Source organism: Melanerpes formicivorus, unplaced genomic scaffold (assembly GCF_026170545.1).
Source record: "Melanerpes formicivorus ecotype bairdi unplaced genomic scaffold, bMelFor1.0.p_v2 SCAF_14, whole genome shotgun sequence".
Lineage (NCBI taxonomy): Eukaryota > Metazoa > Chordata > Aves > Piciformes > Picidae > Melanerpes > Melanerpes formicivorus.
The window spans coordinates 17004104-17026914 of record NW_027142366.1 but is presented as its reverse complement, the minus strand read 5'-3'; the positions used below and the strand labels follow the sequence as shown (position 1 = coordinate 17026914).

Sequence of the window (22811 nt, the reverse complement as noted above, 5' to 3'; positions counted from 1 at the left end):
ACTCTCACTTTGTTTTGCTTTTCTTCTTCCGCCCTTTAATTCTCCCTGGCTGAGCTTTCTTTTATCATCATATTTCTCTCAGAAGCAGAGGAGCCGGTTGCTTAAGAAGCAATCTGAAGCTTGTTAAAGCAAAATGTCAGTTTGGATTTTAGCAGAGGTGAATGAGGACAAAACTGAGGCCTCTATACTTTGGAGTTTCCTGGTGGGCAAGGGTTTGCCTGAAGCCAGGAATGAAATTCCCATCGCTTTCAATACAACCAGGCTGGATCTTACATCTGTAACCATGGTGCTTTATCAGAGGGATTCTTTTTTTGTCCCCACCTGTTTTTATGTTGTGAATCACTATGAAGTGAATAAATTACAGGAAGAAACTGCAAGACCTGGAGTTGAAATCAATGCTGACATGAAATAGGAAGGTGATCGCAGCTGTCAGGTACCTCCACAAGGAGAAACCTTGACACAACTTTGAGTGACACTTCAAATGCGTCAAGCCCTTGTTGTCTGCCTTCTTCCAGCCCTGTGCTGCTCAGCATATAAAGCATGTTCCCTGTTGTCAGCGTGACCTTGTCTGCCGTCTGTGCCTTGCCCTCTCCAGCTGAGCTCCTGAAACAGACTTTTTGTAGCACTGAATTTGGAGACCCGTGGAAGTTGCCTGCAAACCCAGCACCACTTCCAGTTTGTGGTGCCTGTGGCCAAGAAAACGACAGCAGATAGTGGGGGTTTGGGGAATCATTTTCACTGTGTTTTAAAGCTGGAGTTCTTCTGGTGACTTGTTTGGATAGGGGGGAAAAGTGACAAGGTGCTTTATGGTGAAGCACTGAGGGGCAAGTTGCATCAGTCTTACTGTAGACAGCCAGAGGTGGGAGGATGGGAGAAGAGCAGTGGGATGGGCCCAGGGGAAATGTCTGCTAGGTGATGATACGGGAGGAAAACAAGTTTTTCAAGGCCTTCTCTATGGCAGGTAACCCTCCTAAAATACCCACACTGCCAAAACAGTGACTGTGGTTTGGTTTTGAATTCTGACATAATTTTGAATAGTCTTTCAGTTTTCTGCAAGAGAGACTGGTGTCCTGGACCCTGGGTTTATCTGCCTCACCTATCAACCAAGGCTTCCAGCCACAGACAGGGTGTGCCCCTTCCTGCTCACCTCTTGGCTCTGTCACCATACCTGTCCCTCTTTGTCCTTTGTGACATTTCTGCCACGTTCTCTTACCCCTTCTTCTCCATCTGTCACTCCCCTGCCCTGTGGCTCCCAGGCTCATTGATCTATGCAGTTGGCTTGTCATCCGAATGCCTAGCGGGGGGAGAAGCCTGGAGAGGAGGGTGGAAGTGGCATGGACATGTCAGATGTCTCAGATCAGCTGCAATTGCTGTCTGAAGGCTAACAGCAGTGAGCATTTCTTAGTAATAAGTATCTGTGCAACCACCAAACAAACCCCTGAAGTGAAACTTCTCCTTCTCTTGTTTCTTTGTGCAGCGATTGTGCCCAATCAGGACACTGAGATCTCCCAGCCCTGCACATCTGAACGAAAAGTTGAGACCTCCAAGGTCAAAAATGAGAGCAAACAGCCTATTAAGAGCCTTTGGAGCTTTGCAATGGCAATGCTAATTTTGGTATGAACAAAACCTGACTGGGGATATTTGGTGTATAGGGCCAGCACCATATGTTTGCACAGGAAGGCAGCTTGCTGAGAGGAGAGGATGCCAATTTATAGCTAGTAGAGCTCCCTGATGCTGTTCTTAGCCCAGCTTAGGCAATTTTAAGATTAAGACTCATCTGGAATCAAGTTTCTGATGAAGTTTATACTTTAAGGACACTTCTCAAAGCAGACAGTCCAGTTTCAGCAACAGAGGAGCCTGAGCTTCTGCCCTGATCACAGAAGCACAGAATCACTATGGCTGGAAAAGACTTTTCAGCTCATCAAGTCCAATCACTAACTCTGCCAGGGTCACTGCTACACCATATCCTTGAGCACCACATCTAGACAGCTTTTAAATACATCCAGGGATGGGGATTCAAACACTTCCCTGTGCAGCTTATTTCAGTCCTTGAGAACCCTTTTGGTATAGAAGTTCTTAGTGTCAAACCTAGATCTCCCCTGCCAAAGGTCCTGGCCAGGGGTCCCTCCCAGGTGCTGGCCTGGCATAAGTTCCTTCATGCTTCCTGTGCTCTTACAGTGCTCCTGGGCTGCTCACAAACCTTTAGTATTGTTTTTTCTAGAATCACCTGGCCAGCTGGTGTTTTTCTTCCACCATTGCTCAGTCTTGTTCTTTTATTTCAAGTTTTCACTCTTTCACTTTGTGACAGCACTCTCCACAAATCCTGGCTTCTCAACAAGGAGCAGAAGCCCTGCTCTGTCTTTGTGGCTGAAGGACAGAAAAATCCATGATGTCTGAGGATGAGTGAGTATTCCTTGTGTGCTGGTTGGTTCAGATTAGAACAGCCTCAGAGCTTTTCTAAGTGAAGGCAGCTGGCAAGTTCTCCAGAGAACAAAATGCTGGTCGAAGTGAGCAGCAGGAATAACTTGTGATGCTATGCTCTGCATTCTCCTGGTACAGGACCACCTCTGTGTGAAGAGTTCAAAAAGAGCTCCAAGTGATCTGCAGCTGGTGAGTTGACCAAGCAATGGTGAGGACCTAGGCTAGGTGCCCTCTTCTTTCATACAAGCAGCCTCATGGACAGCCTCATGGACAGTGTAACCTTCTTGTGGCTGCTCTGAGGTTAGCAAAGCACTTCTCATCTTCTGCTCTTGCCATTAATATTTCCCTGCTGGCCATGAGCCCTTTACACAGGTGATGTGACCAAGAACTTTGGGAGTGTATGAAGCTAGAAACAATGTTAAGGAGAATCCTTTGATTAGGTACAGGCCAGTTATGGCTTGTTGGGGTTTGTTCCAGGAAGCAGACTTTTGTCTGTAGGTAGTGAGGTTTGGGGCTACCCTGAGCAGCAATAGCTATTACTTTTTCCTCCCTAATATGCACAAATAGTGAAGATTCTGAAGTTTAAGTTGGATTCATAAATAAACTGTGAACTGAGAGCAGAAGTTCACTCATGTCACTTTATTAATATTGATCTCATTGCATTACAGTAGGTAACTGATGTGAAGCTGAAATGGATGTACTGAAGAATGACCACTGTTCTTTAACCTGATAACAGGCTTCTGGTTCCCAGTGTGCTCTGACAGTGCTGGCAGCACACCTATGGAGGTAAGCTACATGTCCTTTCAACTCCAGTCCTGGGGCAGGACTGGATGTAGGACCAACAGAACCTTGCTTCTATTCCTTGGCACACCTAATGTCAAGAATTGTTCGTTGTTCTTTGAAAGAAAGACCCTTGGACAGTCTTCATAATGAAATCAGCAGGTTTGAGCAGCAGCCAGGAGCTTGGCAGGCAGGGAGCTTTCTTGGGAAGTATGACCCAGATCAGTTGGGTACCGACAGACACTTTCAGGCCTCTGAAAATGAAGGATGTGAATCTGCCTATGGAGTGGTCCATAAGTGACATTTTCAGGGAGCAGGAGTTGCCAAGTGACCTGATGGCAACCCAAGCTGGAGAGCAGTGCTAACGCTATCATGCCTGTGGGGAGGCCACCTGCAGTGACATGGGACTGAGGAGCTGTTCCAGCAGTTCTGAGGGAGGAACAGGACCCTCACTTATGAGGGAGGGTTATGGGCATCAAGCTTCCATGATTATGCAGCTGAGATGTGCATCTCAGCAAGACAGGCAGCCAAATGCAATGAGGTTTCCAAATGTTAATAGCGCCGAGTCAGCAAGTCACTTTCCCAAGTCTCCCTCCTGCTGAATGAAGAATCACTTGGCCTCTTTGCAAGGAAATAGATGCATGAAACTGCACACATCTTTCCTGGAGAGTAAAGGAAAAGCAGAGTATTCAGAGCAGGGCAGGAGCCATGCTCCAGTATGGCTCTGTGCACTGAACCTCTGCTTCCCAGAGCTTCAAGTCAGAGGTTTTTTCTTTTGCAAGCGCTGAATAAAAGCATAGCAATTTTCTGAGTAAGAGCAAGGAATGGCATTAATTATCCCAATGTTATTGTCTACCCAAGCTGCTTTCAATCATTTTTGTATTCAATGGCATGCATCATCGTGAATTGGTGATAAATATAGATGAAAAAAAGATAGTGATAATGAAAGTTATACAGGTGTAAATGAGAGCGTATTTTTAAACTACTATGAAGTCACAGCTCCTGCAGATAGCAGAAAATTATAGGATATGTGCACATCCTAAATTGAATCCTGGAGGATTTGGTACTGTTCATGTGCTACTTGATTATGGCTTGGGCATCGCTGTCTGGGGAAGTTACAAACCTCTGTTTCCACAGCTTCCTACTCCAGACCTTATTCTTAACCCCGCGAAGCCAGCGTGGGGATGGAACAAGCCACTGCGTATCGGACTTACTCGAGCCATGGTCACTTACTATTTGGGGAGCAGCTATGGAGGCACTGTAACCTCAGGTCCCCAGCCTCAGCCCTCTCCTCCTCAGTCCTGGAAAAGAGAATATAGAAGTAGCACCTTTAACAGAAACAAAGGCTGCTCCCAAATGTACAGAAACGGAAGGGTCAAAAGCAATAAGAGTACAACATACCTGGGCTCCTCCATCTATAGCCAGCCAGGCCCATTATGGAGATCGTAATGGTCTCGGGCAGGACTTGGTTCCTTTGGCTTTGCCCCTCTCGGGGGAAAGCTCATGTAAAGAGGCCATGGGGAATAGAAATGAGGGGCTCAGGGCTGCGTCTCTCCCACTCTTTCACTCTTCTGGATGAATCTAAGCGTCGGGGACTAACAGCATGGTACAGGAGGGGAGTGGTGGCAGTGGGGGTGCTGCTAGTGCTACAGCATTTAGGGGCCAGTCCATGTAATTTGCCAGAAGGAACAGCTCTGCGGGTAAACCTTCCTGTGTTGCAGAATAAAGTACAGAATAAATCCAAGGCAGAACATTACACTCATGCCTGTGTGCCGATGGAAGGTGGAGGGTCAGGCTGGAAATCCTTACTGATGTCCACATGAAAGGGAACCTGCTCTGTAAATGGGAGGTGTGGGAGGTCGGTAGCTGTTTAGATGTCTAGGTGATCAAGGAGCAAAGCAAAACAAAAGGTTGGCATGCCTTTGGGAAGCACTGATATGATCTGCACAACATCTCAGTTGAGTACAATGGAGTCAGAGAGAGAGCAAGCTGTGAGTAAAGTGCATTATTGTACCAAAAAAAAAGAGGGAAAACACAGCGTATGTGAACAATGGTTTGGAAAGTTCTCATTCTCACAGTGTTGGGAGCAGCTCTGATTTATTATCTCTGCAATAGCTTTGGTCCTGCTGCCTGTTTCAAATGACTCCTAGCACTTCAAAACTACATTTTCTCTCCCTGCAGAGGCATTGTATCTGCACTGGCATCAGTGGCAGTTTGAACTCGCCTCACTCTTGGATTTCACCAGTAGCATCTGCCTGAGGTTGGGTGGGTTTTGCAGATCAGAGTAAGGGCTCAGTCAGCAGGAAAAATGTAGAATCAGCTGCAGCGCTACAATGGCTGTTGATGGACAGCTGCAAGTTGGCAAATGCTGTGCCGTGGATGAGTGAACAGTAGAAGGCTGAGTCTTCCAGATTTACTTGCTAAATTTATATGTTGGTTTAACTGCACCTAATGAGGCAGATTTGCTTCACAGGGAGGAAAGGCTGGAGGAAAGGCAGACAGGAGACAGGGCTGATCTCTAGGGTGCCCTCTCCCACTGGTGCCAGGGTGGGCTAACCTCCTTTCTGCTGTCAGCAGTGGCTCCAGAGAGAACTCAACACCTTGGCCTCCTGCAGCCTGACCAGGTCTGGATGCACTTCCAAAAGCTGCTGCTCCTCCTCTTGTCAGTGGTGAAAGAGGGCTATGAGTAATTTGAGTTTCCTTCTATCATTACACTAACTTTTATTCCTTGCCCAAGGCAGTGGCTAGCTCTCCATGAAGATCTTACCTGGATTTTATTTCCACCCTTTCAGGCCCCATGTCCTTGCAACCAGGCTTCAATCCTCATGTGCTCTCACCCCAAGCCTCCGTGTTCCCTTGTCCCAGATCTCCCTCCCCACAGCTACAACCATCCTTGTTCCAACAGCTGTGGCTATTGTCCCAAGGTCTCCAGCTGCCATGTAAACACTTCCAGCCTTTTCCCCAGCATACCAAAGCAGAAGAAAGTTTTTCTTCTTTACTTGAAAGCAAAAATCCACCAGAGTTCTGGGAGCAGGGACAGGGAGTGGCTGAAAGGGGAATTTTTAATACTTGAATAAAGGGAGTCAAGAAACTGGAGAGAAGCTTGAGGACACTGTGCATAACTTAGCTGCACTGTCCCTTCCCTAATGGATGTGAGGATGTTCAGCCAGTTGGTCTAAATGAGTGCAGTTCTTGTGAATGTCTCCTAATTATTACACAGCCATATGGGCAAAGCTGCTGAAACTGCTGCATCCATTACTGATTGCCATCTTGCCTTCCTCTCACTGCATTTTTAGAACCCACAAAGTAGGTGGTAGAACATTTATTAGATGTGACACTAAGAAAGATGAAGATGTGACAGTCTGATTGCACTGAAGTTAGTACTGCACTGGGAGGGTTAGCCCAGTCCCCTGCTTCTGGGCTTGATGCTCTCCTAGCCTCACGGGCAGGCTTGTGCGGGGCAGGGAGGAAAGTGATGGAGGATATGGCATGACCCCACTGTGGAGCAGCTACAGCTCTGTGGCAGCAGGCAGTGGCAAAGGGACAGTGATCCTGGGACCACTGTCTGTGTGCTGCAGGGCATTACAGAAGCCAAATAGCTGGGCAGTGGCAGAGGTCTTGGCATGTTGACATTCCTTCACTTGACTGCCCCACATAGCTTATCAGATTATATGGGAGAGAAGAGAATCCCTGTCCCCTTATGGCTTATCTGCAAGGACCCCCAGACCAAAGGAAGCAGAAAAGTATCGAAGGGTTCCTCCTCTGCTAGCCTGAGCGTGGATCATGCTCAAGATCACATGGGTCAAGAGTATTCATATGAAACAGAGTGGAAAGAAACTGAGAGAGAAGGAAGAGAGGTAGCTGTTACAAACTAACGGTAAACCAAAAGATTGCAAAAGATGAGCAAAGGTTATGGACAACTTCTCAGATACAAGGAGAAAAAGGAGCAAAGCCAGTAAGAGGCCCAAGACTGAAAGCTGACATGTCATAGATAATGCTACCCATAACTTTATAGAGCAGTTAAGAGATGAGCAGTACCTCCAAGCCTGTATCTGCTTAGGCTTACTCTGAGGGCTCTGGTATCTTTTAGATCCAAAGAGCCATAATATCTTTTGATTTCATGGTGTTAACTGCAGAGTCTGTTTTGTCTGGACTTCTCAAAGTATCCCAGGCCTGGGAAGGAGAGAATTGTTGAATACAACACTATGAATCTTTAATTTTTCAGCAGCTGTTTAAATGCTTTCCCAGTGGTACAAACAGATGCCTAGCTGGTGAGTGACAAATTCTGTGTCTTTGTGGTTGCAGGTAGCCAGAGGATTTGGCTGTCTCTGTGTGAGCTGTCTCTGGTTGCCACCTGGTTGTACTTGTGTGAAAGAGGGGAGATTTAAATTAGCTGTGAGGAAGAAGTTATTTACTGTGAGGGTGGAAAGACACTGGCACAGGTTCCCTAGAGAAGCTGTGGATGCCCCATCCCTGGAAGTGTTCAAAGCCAGGTTGGATGGGGCTTTTGAGCAACCTGGTCTGCTGGAAGGTGTCCTTGCCCATGGCAGGGGGGTTGGAATTAGATGATCTTTAAAAGTTGGAGCTAGATGTTCTGTAAAGGCCCCTGCCAGCCTAAACCACCCTGTGACTTCAGGACTGAGGCTGGATAACTATGTGCTGTCCAAGGTGGACCCCACACAGGCTCTGGAGCAGCACTTGAACTGTACACATAATGATGTGATTCTAAAGGTCCTTCCTGTGTTCCCTACAGCTGAGGCTGTTTTTAGGATGCAGCAGCTATACAGGCTATGCTAGGCTGATGTGCCAGGGGAGGAGATGGGGGGGCCTGATGGAGGAGGGGATCAGGATGGCAAGCCATGCATTGATGTGGTTCATCCTCTGTATCTCCAGCGCTGGGTGATGAACATGGTGCACCCTTGGTGAACAGGGAGCTCTTAGGGGCATTTCACCTCTTTCATCTGACTCTAGTAAATCTTCTGTTGTTGTATGCAGTTGCATGCAGTTAAAATGAAGTGAAATACAACAGGATTATGTTTGACAAAGTACTTGCAAGATTAGCAGCAGTATTTTACTGCCAGGATCTCTCATCAAGCAAATTTACTCTCTGGGGAGCAGAGGCTTGTAGAAGAATGTTCCAACAAAAAACTTTTATCAGACAAAATGGGGCTAACACTTCCCTTCCCTGTCTCCCAAAAGATAAACTGCAGCTGCTGGGAATAATGATAAAGCTTTAACATCCACTAGAAATATATTGCTCTTAGAAAACTGCCTATTGCACAATACAGAGGGAGGCTGGCTGTGAGGGCACAGTGGCTGCTGGGTCTGTACTGAGGCACAGGAACGTGCCAAGAGGGTCATGAGATGCATAAAGTAACTGGAAGGAAGAAAGGCTGGAGGGTTTTATTTATGAGATATGAAAAGGAACATGGAGGTGTAGGAGTAGGAGGGAATGTGAAGTATCCCTGGGTTTATGCACAGGAAGGGAAGAGAATTTGAGTTCTTTTCTATTTGTGCAAAGGGAGATGGGAGCGAGGGGAAGCTGTGAGACTGCTGGCACCCAGCACATGTGGCTGCATTGGACCCCCTGGGCTCTCAGAGGATTGCCAGGCCACAGTCCTGGAGCTGATCACAAATATGTCAACTTAAAAATAAGTGGATCTGCTGCTGTGGAGCTTGAAATGATCCCATGGTAACACTGTCTCTGGGCTTCTTGTTACATATGGAGATACAACAATTAAAACAATGTGATATTAAAAGAAGAAAATCTCAGTCATGGAGTTTGGGAACATCACATGCTTGAGCTGTGTTTGCCAAGTGTTTGTGGAAGGGCTTGGGGGATGCAACCAACAAGTGAATTGTTCAGATGAGTTCAAAATGAGCAAGGAAGCTGGAAGGGCAGAATGAAATATACAGCCCAGGCATGAAGCAAGTGGTAGGGACAGCACATTGTCACTGCATACTGGTCAGGATGGCTGTGGCCAGCATACAGGGCAGTCACCAGGAGCAGGCTATTCTCTGTGTGTGTAACTTAGTGTGGAGAGTTCTGAATGACATGGAGTAAATAATAACTTAAACCACATTGGTTTGCACTGGCTATGATGGGATTTGTCACTTGTCTTGGGCACCTGTGTGTAAATCCCTTGCTGGCTGAGCAGGTAAGTTCAGATCTTCCTTCCATGAGGCCTGAAAAAGCCTTGAAGCTGCAATTGGTTTCTTGTTGCTCCCTGGGGCTCTTCACCTGTTTATCTAGCATGTTGGGGTGGAGGTCTCTCAGCTTAGAGCATGGGTTTGAATGTAAGGTGTATGGGTATTGATTTACAGCTATCTAAAAAGCTGGCTGTGCAATAGGGTGAGTGCAGGAAGAATCAAAATCAACCCACACACAATACCTGAGTGAGTTAAGAGGGGTTGTCATTAAAGAGTTTGGGTGTTTACTGCTTCAGAAAGGGCAGTAGTGGTACTTGGTCAAGTTTCCTCAGCAGTTCCCAGTGTAACTCACCATATTCTCTTGCTTACAGTTCTGCTGGCCTCTCATCTGCAATTCTCACTTCAATAACTCTGCTGATTGTTTGTTTTTCCTCGACTGACTGTTTGCCCTTGGCTGAACATTTTCCCTGACCAAGTGTTGATTTCTGCTCAGGAGAAGTGGCTGACCACTTCCCCTTTGCTGTGGCTGGGATTTATTTCTCACACAGAGAATTCTTTAAAGTTCACTGTCATCTCTAAGTGCAAAATCAGGAGAACTGTGCTTGTTTGACTAATTTCTCTTAGCTTTCTAGAATGGCTGAAAGGTAGAGTGAAAACCTGGGAGCTGGCAGAGAATTGACTGTTTGTTAAGGCTGGGTAACCAAAGCAAAGCATGAAGTTCTCTTAGTTCCTCCTGCTCAGGAGAGCTCCTCACCTCACCACTGCAATGTCTGATCACTTTAAATCTTCTGTCTCCTCAGAACTTCCCAAGTGCCTTCCTCTTCCCCTGAGAAACTGCCACACTGGTCAGAAGGAGAAGTATGAATCTTCCTCATGTTTTGTCTCCCCAAACATCTTAGCATTACTTCCAATGATAACCTTTTGGTGAGGATTCTGTGTACTTATCAGCCCTTCATTCCATGAAGGTATCTCTATGGAATCCATGACACCTTCCCTGTGGTGTGAGCCCAGTATTTGTGTGCTCTTCACAAAGCTTTAACCTTCTGGAAGAACAAGAGCAGCAAGTACCCAGTGCAGCCATGTGGGCCAACTAAGAGAGCATAGAGTCAGCAGTGCAGCTAGTGGGCAGTGTGTGGTGATGGGCAGAGTGAAGGAGCATCTCTTGGCCTTCAGGACTCAGCCAGGACTTAAGAGTCCATCTAAGACCCTGTGTGGTGGGTGTAGCAGTGCCAGTGCCACTCTGTGGATGATTAATCTGCAATGCAATATGAGGTATGTGCTATATTAGTGTGGAGAAGCCTAGGATGGGTTGTAGGCATGTGGCTATGGAAGATGGCAACTCCAAGTGGCCAATGGTGGCTGAAAAATGTCTCAGCAGCTGTTAGGATTATTGGAGGAGCCTATTACACCTGCTGAGAGAGGAGAGAGGGTGGCTGTAGTATTTGTTGTATCCCCACAGTTTTACCTTTCTCAAGGGGAAATACCAGCTTGCAGAGCATCTTATGAATTCCTATCACCAGATGCATACTGTAAAGACTTGTCAGTCTTGTGTTTTACAAGTGTGTAAGAAAAGACAGGCACTAGGACATCACAAAACTTAAGGGAAAAAACAAATCAGAGAAGATCTTTTGTGTTGTCTTCAACACACATCTTGTCCAAGTACCTCAGAAGCTTCACTGCCACGTGTTGAAATGGGTGAGAGATGGGATTTGCTGAGACTAGCAGAGTCCATGGAAACCTCCCCTGATTGAGGGACTGACTGCACTGACCTTTCTCTGAAGTACTTGATGGCTTCCTGGTCTAGGAAGTTCTGTTCTTCTCGAAAGCCCTGCTCAAAGATTTTGCGCTTGTGCCTGAACTCAATGACAGTCTTAGTGTAAGAGTTCAAGGTAGTAACGGAGGCAGCCATGCAGCAGGTGAAAGAGCCCCACGCCAGGCTGTGGAGAGAGAAACCAGCAGACATAGCTGGGTTAAGACAGCAGCTCATGTTATGCTTCTGACACCAAGAGACACACATACACAGGGTGTGACTAGGCAGGTAAGTCAGTGGTGACAAATCCCTTCGCCTCTTCTTACCTCATACGACCTGTGGGCAGGATGCTGGGCTAGGGGCTGGACACAGCTTTCATCCCATAGAGAGCTGTGTGGCAGAGTGTTAACATGAACACTTGGTGCTCTCTGACAGAAGAACCAAACACCTCTTGGTTCCCCTTTGACATGCTTCACAGCCTCGCAGGCAAGTGCTAGAATCTACAGAGCAGCAATGAACCCCTGGAAGGAGTAATGCTGTAGGCAGCACATCTCTTGGACCAGGGGAAGGTGTCCAGCCTCCATGGCAGACTGACTGTGCACAATGCTACTGCAGAGATGGTTTCTATGATGTTGTTTATGCCTTCATCACAGTACTGTATTTCCTTCTTTCCTAGTTCATGGACATTTCAAGTATTCCTGGCTTATATCTGGTCTTTGAAAGCCTAACCAGAACAGAAGACAACACTTCCATTCTGTGGAGAGATCCAACCTGAGGGCAGTGCCCAAAGCATGCAGGCAGTGCCGGTCAGCCACTGACAGAACACCTTCACGTACCAACCAGGGGCATGGGGAGACAAAGGGTGAAGGAAAGTGGAAGAACTAAGTCACTGCCCCAAAGCCAGGCTGGAACAGCAGGAAGTGCTGTCCTGGGTGCCCTGGCAAGGAGACATCAGCTGGGAGATGCTCTGTTCCCTGCTTCTGGATTGGGTTTGCCCTCTGGGTGCCTTCTACCCTCCCAGCCTTGGCTTCATTGATATCAAGTTCAGATATGGCTGGGGAAAACTCCTGGCCCCAAGGAGTTTAGATGCTTTTAGAGCTTGAAATAGGGCTACAAAAAGGCTCTGGATTCCTCCTTTAGTGTGCAGAGCTTATCTGCACTCAGCCTCCCTGGCTTCACGTTCAGCCCATCAGCTCCAGCTCCAGAGTTCACAGTGGCTTTCTAACTAACTTGGAATTAACTTAATCATCTGTGTCAGCTACACACTTTACCTGCTCCTTTCTGTCCCCTTTTCTATAGCCAGATTGAACACTGATGCCAATTATGCAGAGCAGAAAGAAAACAGCCCCAGCAGTTTATCTTATAAATAGACATTATCAGCAGAGCCCGCAGCGGGAGCTGTTTTCCCACCCTGCAGAGGAGCTGCAGACAAGGAAACAGTTTCTCATTTCAAATGAGGCAAAACTTGAGCAAGAACACATATTCATGAAGAGAAGAATCAGGGAGAAGCCTTGGTTGGAGTAAACAGGGAGGGCTCATTTGAGTGCTGGAGAGCTCAGCGCACAGCACAGCCTTCAGGGCCTCCCCTGGTGCTGCAGTGTGTGGGGGCAGCCCTTCCCTACTCGCTTCTTAACCTCCTTGCCAGATGCAACCAAACAAGAAGGAAATGTAGTGAAGCCTAGGGTGATGAGATTCCCTTAGGTTTCCCATGGCTGGGTGAAGTGGAAAGTCATGCTATGTGTGAGTGTCCAGGCACAGGGAAGCCTGGCAAGTGTCTTCCTCCTTCATGGAAAAGCTTCAATGGCCCCAAAAGTTTCCAGCTGGGCTCCTAAACAATATTAAGGCTGAAGCCAGCTGAACCCACATGCTTCACTGTGTCTGGGTGGTGCCTGGGAATGACATATGGAGGAAAATGGCATTCTGAAGTTTCTGGTAATTTCCAATAATTAACTCAGAAATACTGAAAGGTTCAGAGAGGGAAATACAGAATGAAGACTCTCTGTGTGACTTCAGGCCTGGCATTTGGTGAATCATAATAATGGGACGATTATGATTGATATGTTTTAGTGTTTATGGACCTTGGTTAAATGTTATTTAAGTGTCAAGAGCTGCTCTCCTATCTGTAAGAGTTCCATCCTATCTTAGCTGAAGACCTTTCTAGCAGCAATGCCTCTCCATGCCAGTTGTGCCCTGCTGTGGTGGGGCTGTACCTGCAGTGCCTCTCTCTGGTAGCTGAGCTCAGGGATGTGCTCTGTGGCTCAGCCCAGGTTTTATAGCCAAGCTTGATTATCCACTGACCCTTAGAGCAACTGAAACCCCCTGTCTGGACAGCTGCCTGGCCCTCTCCTGGCTTGTGCTAGAGCACAGACCAACCTCCAGGCTTGGCCAGCAGCCTGTGAATCAGGCAGGATAACAGAGACCAAGTGGTGTGTTTTCACCCCTGGGACATCTGAGCAGATGGCAAGCAGCTCTTTCTCATTTGGAGGAGAGATGTTTTTATTATTCTCTTTCAACACAGGGGAAACAAAGTCCCAGAGTGCCACTGGCACTTGGGAAAGGAGTGGCAGTCTAGATCTCTACCCATGCCCTTTGGCTCTTGGCCATGGGGAGGCTGTTCCCTGGCCCCACCTTCTGGCGCTGTGGCAGTTCTCTGCTCTGATAGGTTGTCTGGTAGGATGCTGCAGTGATGCTTGTTACAGAAGGCTGCAAATGATGCTGATGTTTGCACTACTGCTTTAGGGCATCAAAAGCTCATGCTTTGGGCCATCACCTGAGCCCAGATGGAGGAGAAAGAAATTCTGACATGTATCACAGTATCACCAAGGGCCACCAGGCTGGGTGGGTCTTTGTTTTCAACCCTTCTTAAGGAAGGTGTTCATGCCTGGGCAGTGCCTGGGAAAGCTGCAGTGCTCTCATTCATATGGCAGTGGTGGTTTAGTGTTAGCTAGAAGGAAAGAGCCGTGTTTTGGCTGTATTTGACTTTTGGACCTTCCTTTACCAGGTCTGCTACCAATCACTGGCATGGCATAGGGAGCTCCATGGTCTTCCTCAGGCTGCTTAGCACCACTGTGGGCTGAAAATGCTGCTGCTGTTCACAGCTGTCCCAGGGAAACTGTAACTGAGCTGAGGTTTGCACTTTGCCCAGCATCCTGCAGAGGTAAATACATTGCCTTGGATGGTGTTGGGGAGGGAGAGGAGAGGTTACCAAATCTGAGAAGCTTCTTTGTCACAACAGTAGCTTGAGCAGGGCTCAGCTTTAGCTGGGGTGAACCAAGAGACAGTGTACAGAATGACACTGAGGTCCCACTTCAGGAATATGGGAAGAGCTGAGGCTGCTCAGGTATCTTTTCCTGCTTGTGGCTATCTCCAGCATTCTCCACAGCATGACCTCCCCCAGAGCCAGTCCTGCTCTTTAAACCAAAGCTGCTGTGTCCTGGCACTGGGTGTCTGGGAGAGCTACAGGCAGGGCCTGTAGCAGTGGCTAGGGGAGCAGGACCTGTTGAGACCTGCCATTGCAGGATGGGTGCTGAGCACCTCAATCTAAGCAGGGGTAGGGGCAGTGGGATGAGGGAGGGCTCCTAATGTCCTATGGGACCTGCCAGCCTCTGGAGCCCATTCTGGCACATGGGGTTTCTTCTCTTGCCCAAGATGAAAGAGAATGATCTAATGTTTTTTATCATGCTAGACATTTAACAACCTTCTGAATTTTGAGTATTGCAGCAAAATGGAGAGTAGATTACTGAAGACAAACTCACAGGGAACGAGCCTTATTATTTAAATATATTGATAATGATACAATTATTATTCCAGAGCTGTTATAAATATTTATATAAATATTATCAATATATGAATGCAGTATCTTTAGACATTCATCATCACATGCAATAAATATTCATCACTGTTCCACCAAATAAGCTGCATTTTAAACATAATGCCATTCAGACTTTGTAACATGTCACTAAAATGTTAACTAACTCCTCCCCTGAAAAGCAGGATGGTGAGGGGAGAAGGAAAGACAAATAATTCCCTGCAGCGCTGTGCATGAGAAGTGTTTGTATTTATTTTCTCTGGTGTTAGCAAAGGTTGCTGTCTCTGCTTTGAGGTGGGAACAAAAATACTACCCTATATTTAGAAGTGAAAAGGAGAAAGTCTTTTCCCTAGCCATCCAAGGAGGCTGATGTCTCTAGAGGGATGGGAGTGTTGTTTGCAGGTATTTCTGTTCTCCACAGTCTCCTATTCTTGTTAAGCTTCTTATAAACTTGCAAGAAATATACCACAGTTGACTCATGTTGATCCAATTGGCTCTATGTGGCTTTGCAAAGATAAAAGGGGAAGGTAAAACCCCCGAATGAAAGCAAATCTCTCACGTTGCTTTCCCCCAAGCCTTCTCCCTGCGGCCCACAGGGACGCGTGGCGGTGCCAGGAGCACTGCCGCCTTCCTCTGTGGCTGGGTGAAAAGTTGCACTGCAAGGTTCAACGGAGACATTAATTACAAAGCAGGGGGAAAAAAAAAAAGCCAAGCTGAAAGTCTCTGAAATGCCATGGCAATTATGTACCTAAATTGAAGTTTAATGAGAGTGCTCAGTCTGTGTCGGTGATTGTGGCTGCTGTTTACTTACAAATGCTGTGTACCTGCTGATGTGCACAGCTGCTGCTGCAGGCTCATTGATAACTGTCCTCTACACCCCAACAAGCACATGGCCACGGTGGGTTTTTGCTCCTAGTGGTTGGGCAGCTGGAAATTCCCAGGCACGTTCCTGGAAATTCGAGCTGCTTTGTACAACCTCCCCCCAGACTGACAGAACAACTCAGAAATGAAAAAGATATTAACTGGTGGTGACACTTACCAGAAGGACCATCCATAGTCCCATGAATGTGGTCGCCAGTCCTCTGGCCCAAGGCTGACTGTCACTTGGAAAACTTGAGTGTACATCATGTGTGCCACCATCCCCAAGAGACCTGAGAAGCAGGGATCATAACAGGAGTTTTTGTGCTAATGCTTTTTGTGTTTTTCTGTGTCAGGGTTGGGTTTTTTTTCCCCCTTTTCTAATTCATGAGATAGCTACTGCTGGAAGTGCTTTGGAAGCTCCAAAACCCCCTTTGTTGTACTTTTATGCCTCCTGTTTCTGTGGAGGAGGGAGCTGCATGGGCAGAGGAAAGGTGTGACTGAGAGCTCATCGGTTTACATCATACTGAATTCTCAATTAAGAAAAGAGATAAAGAAAGAAAATCCTCGGAGAAAATGTGGCACAATTAGCATCACCACCAACCTTACTGCTGCCAAACAGGAGTAGGCCACCCACAAGTTATCTCACTCAGCCCATCACTGATGGGCTCCAGGTAAGAGAGTCAGGGGAGAGGCTTCCGTGGGCAGCGCAGGAGTGACTGTGTTAACACCACCCAGGGAGGTTTTGTCTGAACTCTTGCTATGATTTAAACGTTTGAACACTTATAAAGCAGTTGGAAGTCACACAAGGAAATGAAGTGACCTCAGTACTCCTGATGAGGTGTGCTGAGAGGACTCCACAGGAATGCTTCAGATGGTACAATGTTGATGAGGCTTGCTTTTGTGACACCACTACATATTGCTGAGAGGACTACAGCTGGGTGAAGATGAGGCAACGTATCGGTGGTGTTAGAGAACAGGGTTGCAGTTGAGCCATGGAGCAGCCAGTTTGCTCCTTGAGTTGGCCAGCATGGTTCTTCAGGTTACACAAAAAACTCCTGACCTTTGTTTTCAGGCATTCTGACCTGCCTCCTGACCTTTTCTTTCAGGCATTCTGACCTGCCTCCTGACCTTGACATTCAGGCATTCTGACCTGCCTCCTGACCTTTGCTTTCAGGCATTTTGACCTGCCTCCTGCCCTTGACATTCAGGCATTCTGACCTACCTCCTGACCTTTGCTTTCAGGCATTCTGACCTGCCTCCTGACCTTGACATTCAGGCATTCTGACCTGCCTCCTGACCTTTGCTTTCAGGCATTTTGACCTGCCTCCTGCCCTTGACATTCAGGCATTCTGACCTACCTCCTGACCTTTGCTTTCAGGCATTCTGACCTGCCTCCTGACCTTTTCTTTCAGGCATTCTGACCTGCCTCCTGACCTTGACATTCAGGCATTCTGACCTGCCTCCTGACCTTTGCTTTCAGGCATTCTGACCTGCCTCCTGACCTTGACATTCAGGCATTCTGACCTACCTCCTGACCTTTGCTTTCAGGCATTCTGACCTGCCTCCTGACCTTGACATTCAGGCATTCTGACCTGCCTCCTGACCTTTGCTTTCAGGCATTCTGCCCTTGACATTCAGGCATTCTGACCTGCCTCCTGCCCTTGACATTCAGGCATTCTGACCTGCCTCCTGACCTTGACATTCAGGCATTCTGACCTGCCTCCTGACCCTTGACATTCAGGCATTCTGCCCTTGACATTCAGGCATTCTGACCTGCCTCCTGACCCTTGACATTCAGGCATTCTGACCTGCCCCCTGACCTTTACACTCTCTGAGGAAAAAACAACCTCTCACTTTTTCAGGAAGTGGTGGCCAGCAGCAGCTCTGATGCCTGGAAAATGTCCTAGCACAGTAGTTTGGGATGTGTCTGCTTTAGGGCCTGGGCAGTTTGGACTGGAGCTCCCAGCTGAGCTCATCAAATGCGTGGGCTCAGGCAGCTATCAAGAGAGTGGGGCAGGATCATCACATCCCAAATGGATCTTGGACCTAGTGATGTCTAAAAGCCCCTTGTGCTGCAACAGCATTTCAAGGCACAAATACTGATGTTCTGCCATGGAGGGGTACAATGTGGTCCACATGTTACACTTTGCACCTCAACCCAACTCACCATTTACTGTTCTCTCTCACCATCTACTTTTCTCCACAGCTGCTCTTCCTCTACATGGAAGATCCCTTCTCAGACCTGCATTTTGGTTCTTCCTTCCTGCTTACTTTCAGTCTAAAGCACTTTATTAGTCTCACCAACCATGTGGATGATTCAGGGCAATTGTGGGGGAGGGAAGTTGAAGGATGTCATGTTTGTGTTGTGGGTATGTTAAGCAGGACCTTCAGCAAGACAAATGTCGTATTTGATACAAACAAGTGCAGAGGCTGAAAGAAGACATTTGATTACAAGAAGCTGTGGTGATTTGCTCAGCTGCTTTGTGTTGGTGTGACACACTGCAAAGTTAGGAGGTGGAAGGAGCAATTCACATCTGAGGGAATGATATTTTGGCAGGGTGGGTGGCCAAATGGGAGCTCAGCAAACTGGTACACACCTTGCTTCTTTCTGGCTATATTTAATTTCCACGATTCTCTGGGAGCCTGCTGTACTTTTTAAGCCAGGGAATTTTTCTCCAGCTGACACTTATGGCATTGATCTTCAAGTCTGGGGTTTGCTGTTCTTCTAGCAACTGTCAGTAATTTTGCAACCTTAATAAAATATTACAGACTGCCCTGAGACATGTCACAGTCACTCAGAGGCATCAGGAGCTTTGACACAGCCAGGACTAGCTCCGGCAAGGCTGATCTGCTCTGCTCTGTCATGCAAACCCTTAATGGGGTTTCAGCAATGTTCAGCCCTTTCATTGTGTGGGAGGCCAGGATGACAGCCTGCTGATAGAGGTGAGTAGGAGGTCATCAGCAAAGCCTGCTGGAATACAGGGACCACAGTGACAACGTGGCATTTATTGCTTTGTCTGCCTTGTGGTGATGAGGGCAGGGAGTGGATGTGTACCTGGCTGTGCAGTGAGTGGCAGCACACCATGCATGAGCTGTAGCATAACAGTACCAGGCTTTCTTTCACTGTGGTACTTCATAAACTATTGGTTTGGTTTGTTCCTGATGTCACCCATTGGTTTGGTCTATGTAGATATGTCTTGCCAAGTTTCCCTTGGGGCCCTCCTGTGGTACCTGGTGTTGTAAGATGGACTTCTTGTAACGTAACTCAACAAGTGCTGTGTTTGCAAGACCAGCTTTCCTCCTACTGGCTGTGTAAGGCTGGACAAAGAGGACAAACTAGGCTCATGACCCCACAGGTGAGGTCCAGGACAACAGATACTTGCAGATATGGTGGACTGGATTGTATAGAAGTGCAGAAATGGTGAGTAATTAGAGTTGGCTTGAAATCATTAGCCTCACCAGACCGGAGATGTTTCTAGGCATCGTTAATGGGAGAGCTCAAGGAACTAAATCTGGAAAAGGCAATCTATTTTAAAGCATTTTCAGAGAGTTTTTTTCCTAAAAATAGGATTTATGGAATATATCACATGAATGAAAATGTTTTATTATAAATACTCCACGAGAGACACGTGTAAGCTGTTTAGTTTGTATGAGGCTAAGAGGGATACCAAAACTGCAGTGTGCTGGGGGGTATTTTTTAATGACTCATGAGAGGTTAGGAAAGGGCAGTAAATAGCCAGGCTGTCAGGATGATTTGATTTTTCCCAACCTCTAGCCATTGAGCTATGAGAATATGAAGATCCTGTTGCACTCATAGTAGTGTGGATTTAATGAGGTGTTTGTTGTTCCAAGGCAAAGTCGCCTTTGTCACCTAACTTCTGCTCAGCTGTGTCATTATTAATATGCTAACCTGAAACAAATACACTTTTCTTCTTTCCCCTGATATCTCTGTCACTGAAAATAACACCTAGCAGTGTTCTGAGGTTGGGTTGTTTTGGGTGGTTTTTTTTTTTCCCCTCCTTGTTTCTATTTTTCCTCTCCTTTTCCCCCTGTAAAATGTTAAAGTTTATATTTGGAACATCATGGCACTGTACTTATAGAGAGGGAAGGACAACATAAAAATAGAGAGATGTGTAGGAAAGGAAACTTTGTAATTCTTACAAAACTTCCCAACTGCTGCTAATGGTGAAGGGAAAGAGGAGCAGCAGGGAAAGAGGAGCAGCATGGAAAGAATTGTTTAAATGCTGAAGAATTCTACACAGCTGGATTCTGAAAATTGAATTGGCTTTTTTTTTTTCTCTCTTAAAGTCCAAATTCCATCTAAAGCTGAAAAACCATATTATTAGATTCCCCCTTTCCCCCTCTCTTTTCATCTCCACTTCTGCTCTGAGTTTCATAGCACTAACTGTATTTCACAATTTGATGCCAGCCCTGATGATGCAGACTCCTTCCCTGAGTGTACACTGCTTGCTATAATCTCTTTCAGCTTGAGATACAGCAGAATAAAATGTGCTTTTAGTGCAGCAGCTCTTTCTGCCTGAGAGTTCCATGCTCACAAAAGCCAGCTCTGGTTGGTTGTTCGTATAAATTCTGGCAAATAGAGCTTTTAGCCAGCACAGAAGTTAGTCAGCACATCTAACCAGGCACTTGGTTACCTGATTAGATGAGCTAACTTCTTCTAGGGAAGTGAATTCTGCAAGCTCAAATGCTGAAGAGCTCCAAGTACAGACTGAGCATGAAAATAGCCTGAAAGAGTTGCTCTGGGAGGTGTACTTGTCCCCACATTACTCTTGGGGTTGCTCCTAAGCGTGATGGTTAAGAACCCTTTCCATTCTCTTCATTGCTAATGAACAAGAGGGGCTGCTTTCTTTAGTTTGCAGCACCAAGCTTTCACCTGCCTTTAGGATTAGCATGGAGAAAAGCATTTTCAACACTGTGTTTCTCATTTTCTCTTGGATAATCAGTGTGATGATGCTGGAAATGGAGGCTCAGGCTGTGGCTCTGGTAATGGCTGTGTGGGCTGGGGGAAGGCTAATTACTGCACTGCTGTTGTGAAATCAGGGATGTGTATTTTCACTTCCCCGTGGCAAGAGGCAAATTCATTGTGCAGTCCTTGTTCTAAAGGACCAAAAAAAAACAACCCTGGTGTAAAAAAGCAAAAGCTAATTGGGGGTGGAAGAGCCTTGTAGCCCCTGGGCTTGATTCTTTTCAGAGTTATAGAATTTTGTTTTGTGGTGGCTCCTTGGGCAAAAGGGAAAGGAAAGGTTCATACCTGAAAGCACAGTGAAGACAGCAGCAAAGGCATTTAACTTGAGCCCATCTATCACACTGCTTGAATGAAAGAGCTCGAGGCACATAAGGCTGAATCCGACGACTAACAGCATGATGTACAACACCTCAGATACTACTGATAGCCACAGGACACCTGCAATGCACAAAAGCAACAACCAGTCACTTCATTTGCTAAATGCTTTCAAGAGGTTAAAGACTTACAAAAAAACCCCAAACAATTAGGGAACCAGGACCATCTAGGAGGAATTAGATAGTCAGGAGGTTTAAATATAGGGAAGCAGAGAATCACAGCAGCACTCAAGCTGGAAAGGACCATCAGGTCCAGCCATTAACCCTACCACTACCCCAGCTCTGAAAAACAGGAGAAGTGGTGAATGAAGGAGAGGTAGGGTGGTAAAGATGCTGCAGAAAGAACGAGCTGTCGCCTTGCCAAGATCCCAGCTTGGCTAAAGAACCTTTTTAGGTGTATCCAGAACCTCATGGTTCCTCTGACCCCAAATGTAGCACACAGTGTCTATTTCCCCTGCCTGTGTCAGGGTTCAGAGGAGCAGCATCTGGTGTACACCATGGTGACAGCCCATCAGTATATGGGCTGGTGGGAGATGTCCAGGCTTAGTATCATAGTATCAGCCAGGGTTGCAAGGGAGCACAAGGATCATCTAGTTCCAACCCCCCTGCCATAGGCAGGGACACCCCACACCAGATCAGCCTGGCCAGAACCTCATCCAGCCTGGGCTTAAACACCTCCAGGGACGGCGTCCCAACCATTTCCCTGGACAACCCATTCCAGGGCTTCACCACTCTCATGGGGAAGAACCTCCTCCTCACCTCCAGCCTGAATCTCCCCACCTCCAGCTTCATTCCAATGCTTGGGCACCTCTTTTTCATAAGTCTGTTCAAAGAAGAGGTTTCCAGTTCAGGTTTTAAAGTGCCTATCCCAGCACAGTGTTGGGGCCTGTTATTAAGAACTCTTTCACAGAAGCTGGTGTCCTGCAGAGTCATTGTTCTAACCTGAGGTGTTTGGATCCACTGCATAGGTCTATGCTGCTGGGACTGATAGGAAAACTTCCAAAATAGTGGTGGGGTGGAGCCAGCAGTTGATAACACAGGCAGCTGAAGAGCTGCAGACACTATATTTGGAGTGCCCTCTGTTTTCTCAACCTCAAGGTACAATCAGTCTCTCAGAGGAAGGGCAGAGCTGACGTGTCCTGTGCTGCAGGACTTTGGGGGAGTGCCCTGGCAAGTGGGTCTGGCAGCATCTGGTAGTGCCTGGCTGAGGTGCTTCATCCACTGCAGGTGGCACATTTGGAAACTTCAGCCCAAAACCTCTAGCAGGATCTGCTGAGTCTTTTAAAGTCACCAAGCCACGGGGTAGTTTTGAGAGGACAGTAACAGATGATACTACTGAGTCCCTGCCAGGCTTCTGTGAGGATATGCTACCATTCCTCAGTACATTTGCTAACCTGATTGCTGGAGAATTCACCTGGAAACAATGAGCAGTGATGGAAAATTTCAGCCTAAGCACTTCAAACATGGAAAGTTAAGCATCTGAAGACAATGGCTTATATTAGGCAGTGTTAGCTGTAACCATAGAGACTGCTCCAGGCTTCACTTGTATTAATACATCCTCTCCTCCCTGTAAGAACATGCCCAGTTTGAGCTGATCAAACCCAATAAGCACTCTCCCTTATATCAAGTATTGGAGTGTTCTCAGTGACCAGCTTGATCTCAGCTCACATTTTGTCTGGG

General features: G+C 46.9%; 1 protein-coding gene across 1 annotated transcript in view; it reads right to left on the bottom strand.

The window, feature by feature from the left end:
- The window catches only part of GSG1L (GSG1 like), a 66203-nt gene that overhangs the window by 4407 nt on the left and 38985 nt on the right, over positions 1-22811 (bottom strand). The window contains exons 3-5 of the mRNA XM_068147212.1: positions 21043-21195; positions 15949-16060; positions 11121-11288 (exon numbers count right to left, since the gene is read on the bottom strand). Of these exons, the coding sequence (XP_068003313.1) occupies positions 11121-11288; positions 15949-16060; positions 21043-21195 (433 nt within the window). The remainder of the gene's footprint in view (positions 1-11120; positions 11289-15948; positions 16061-21042; positions 21196-22811) is intronic.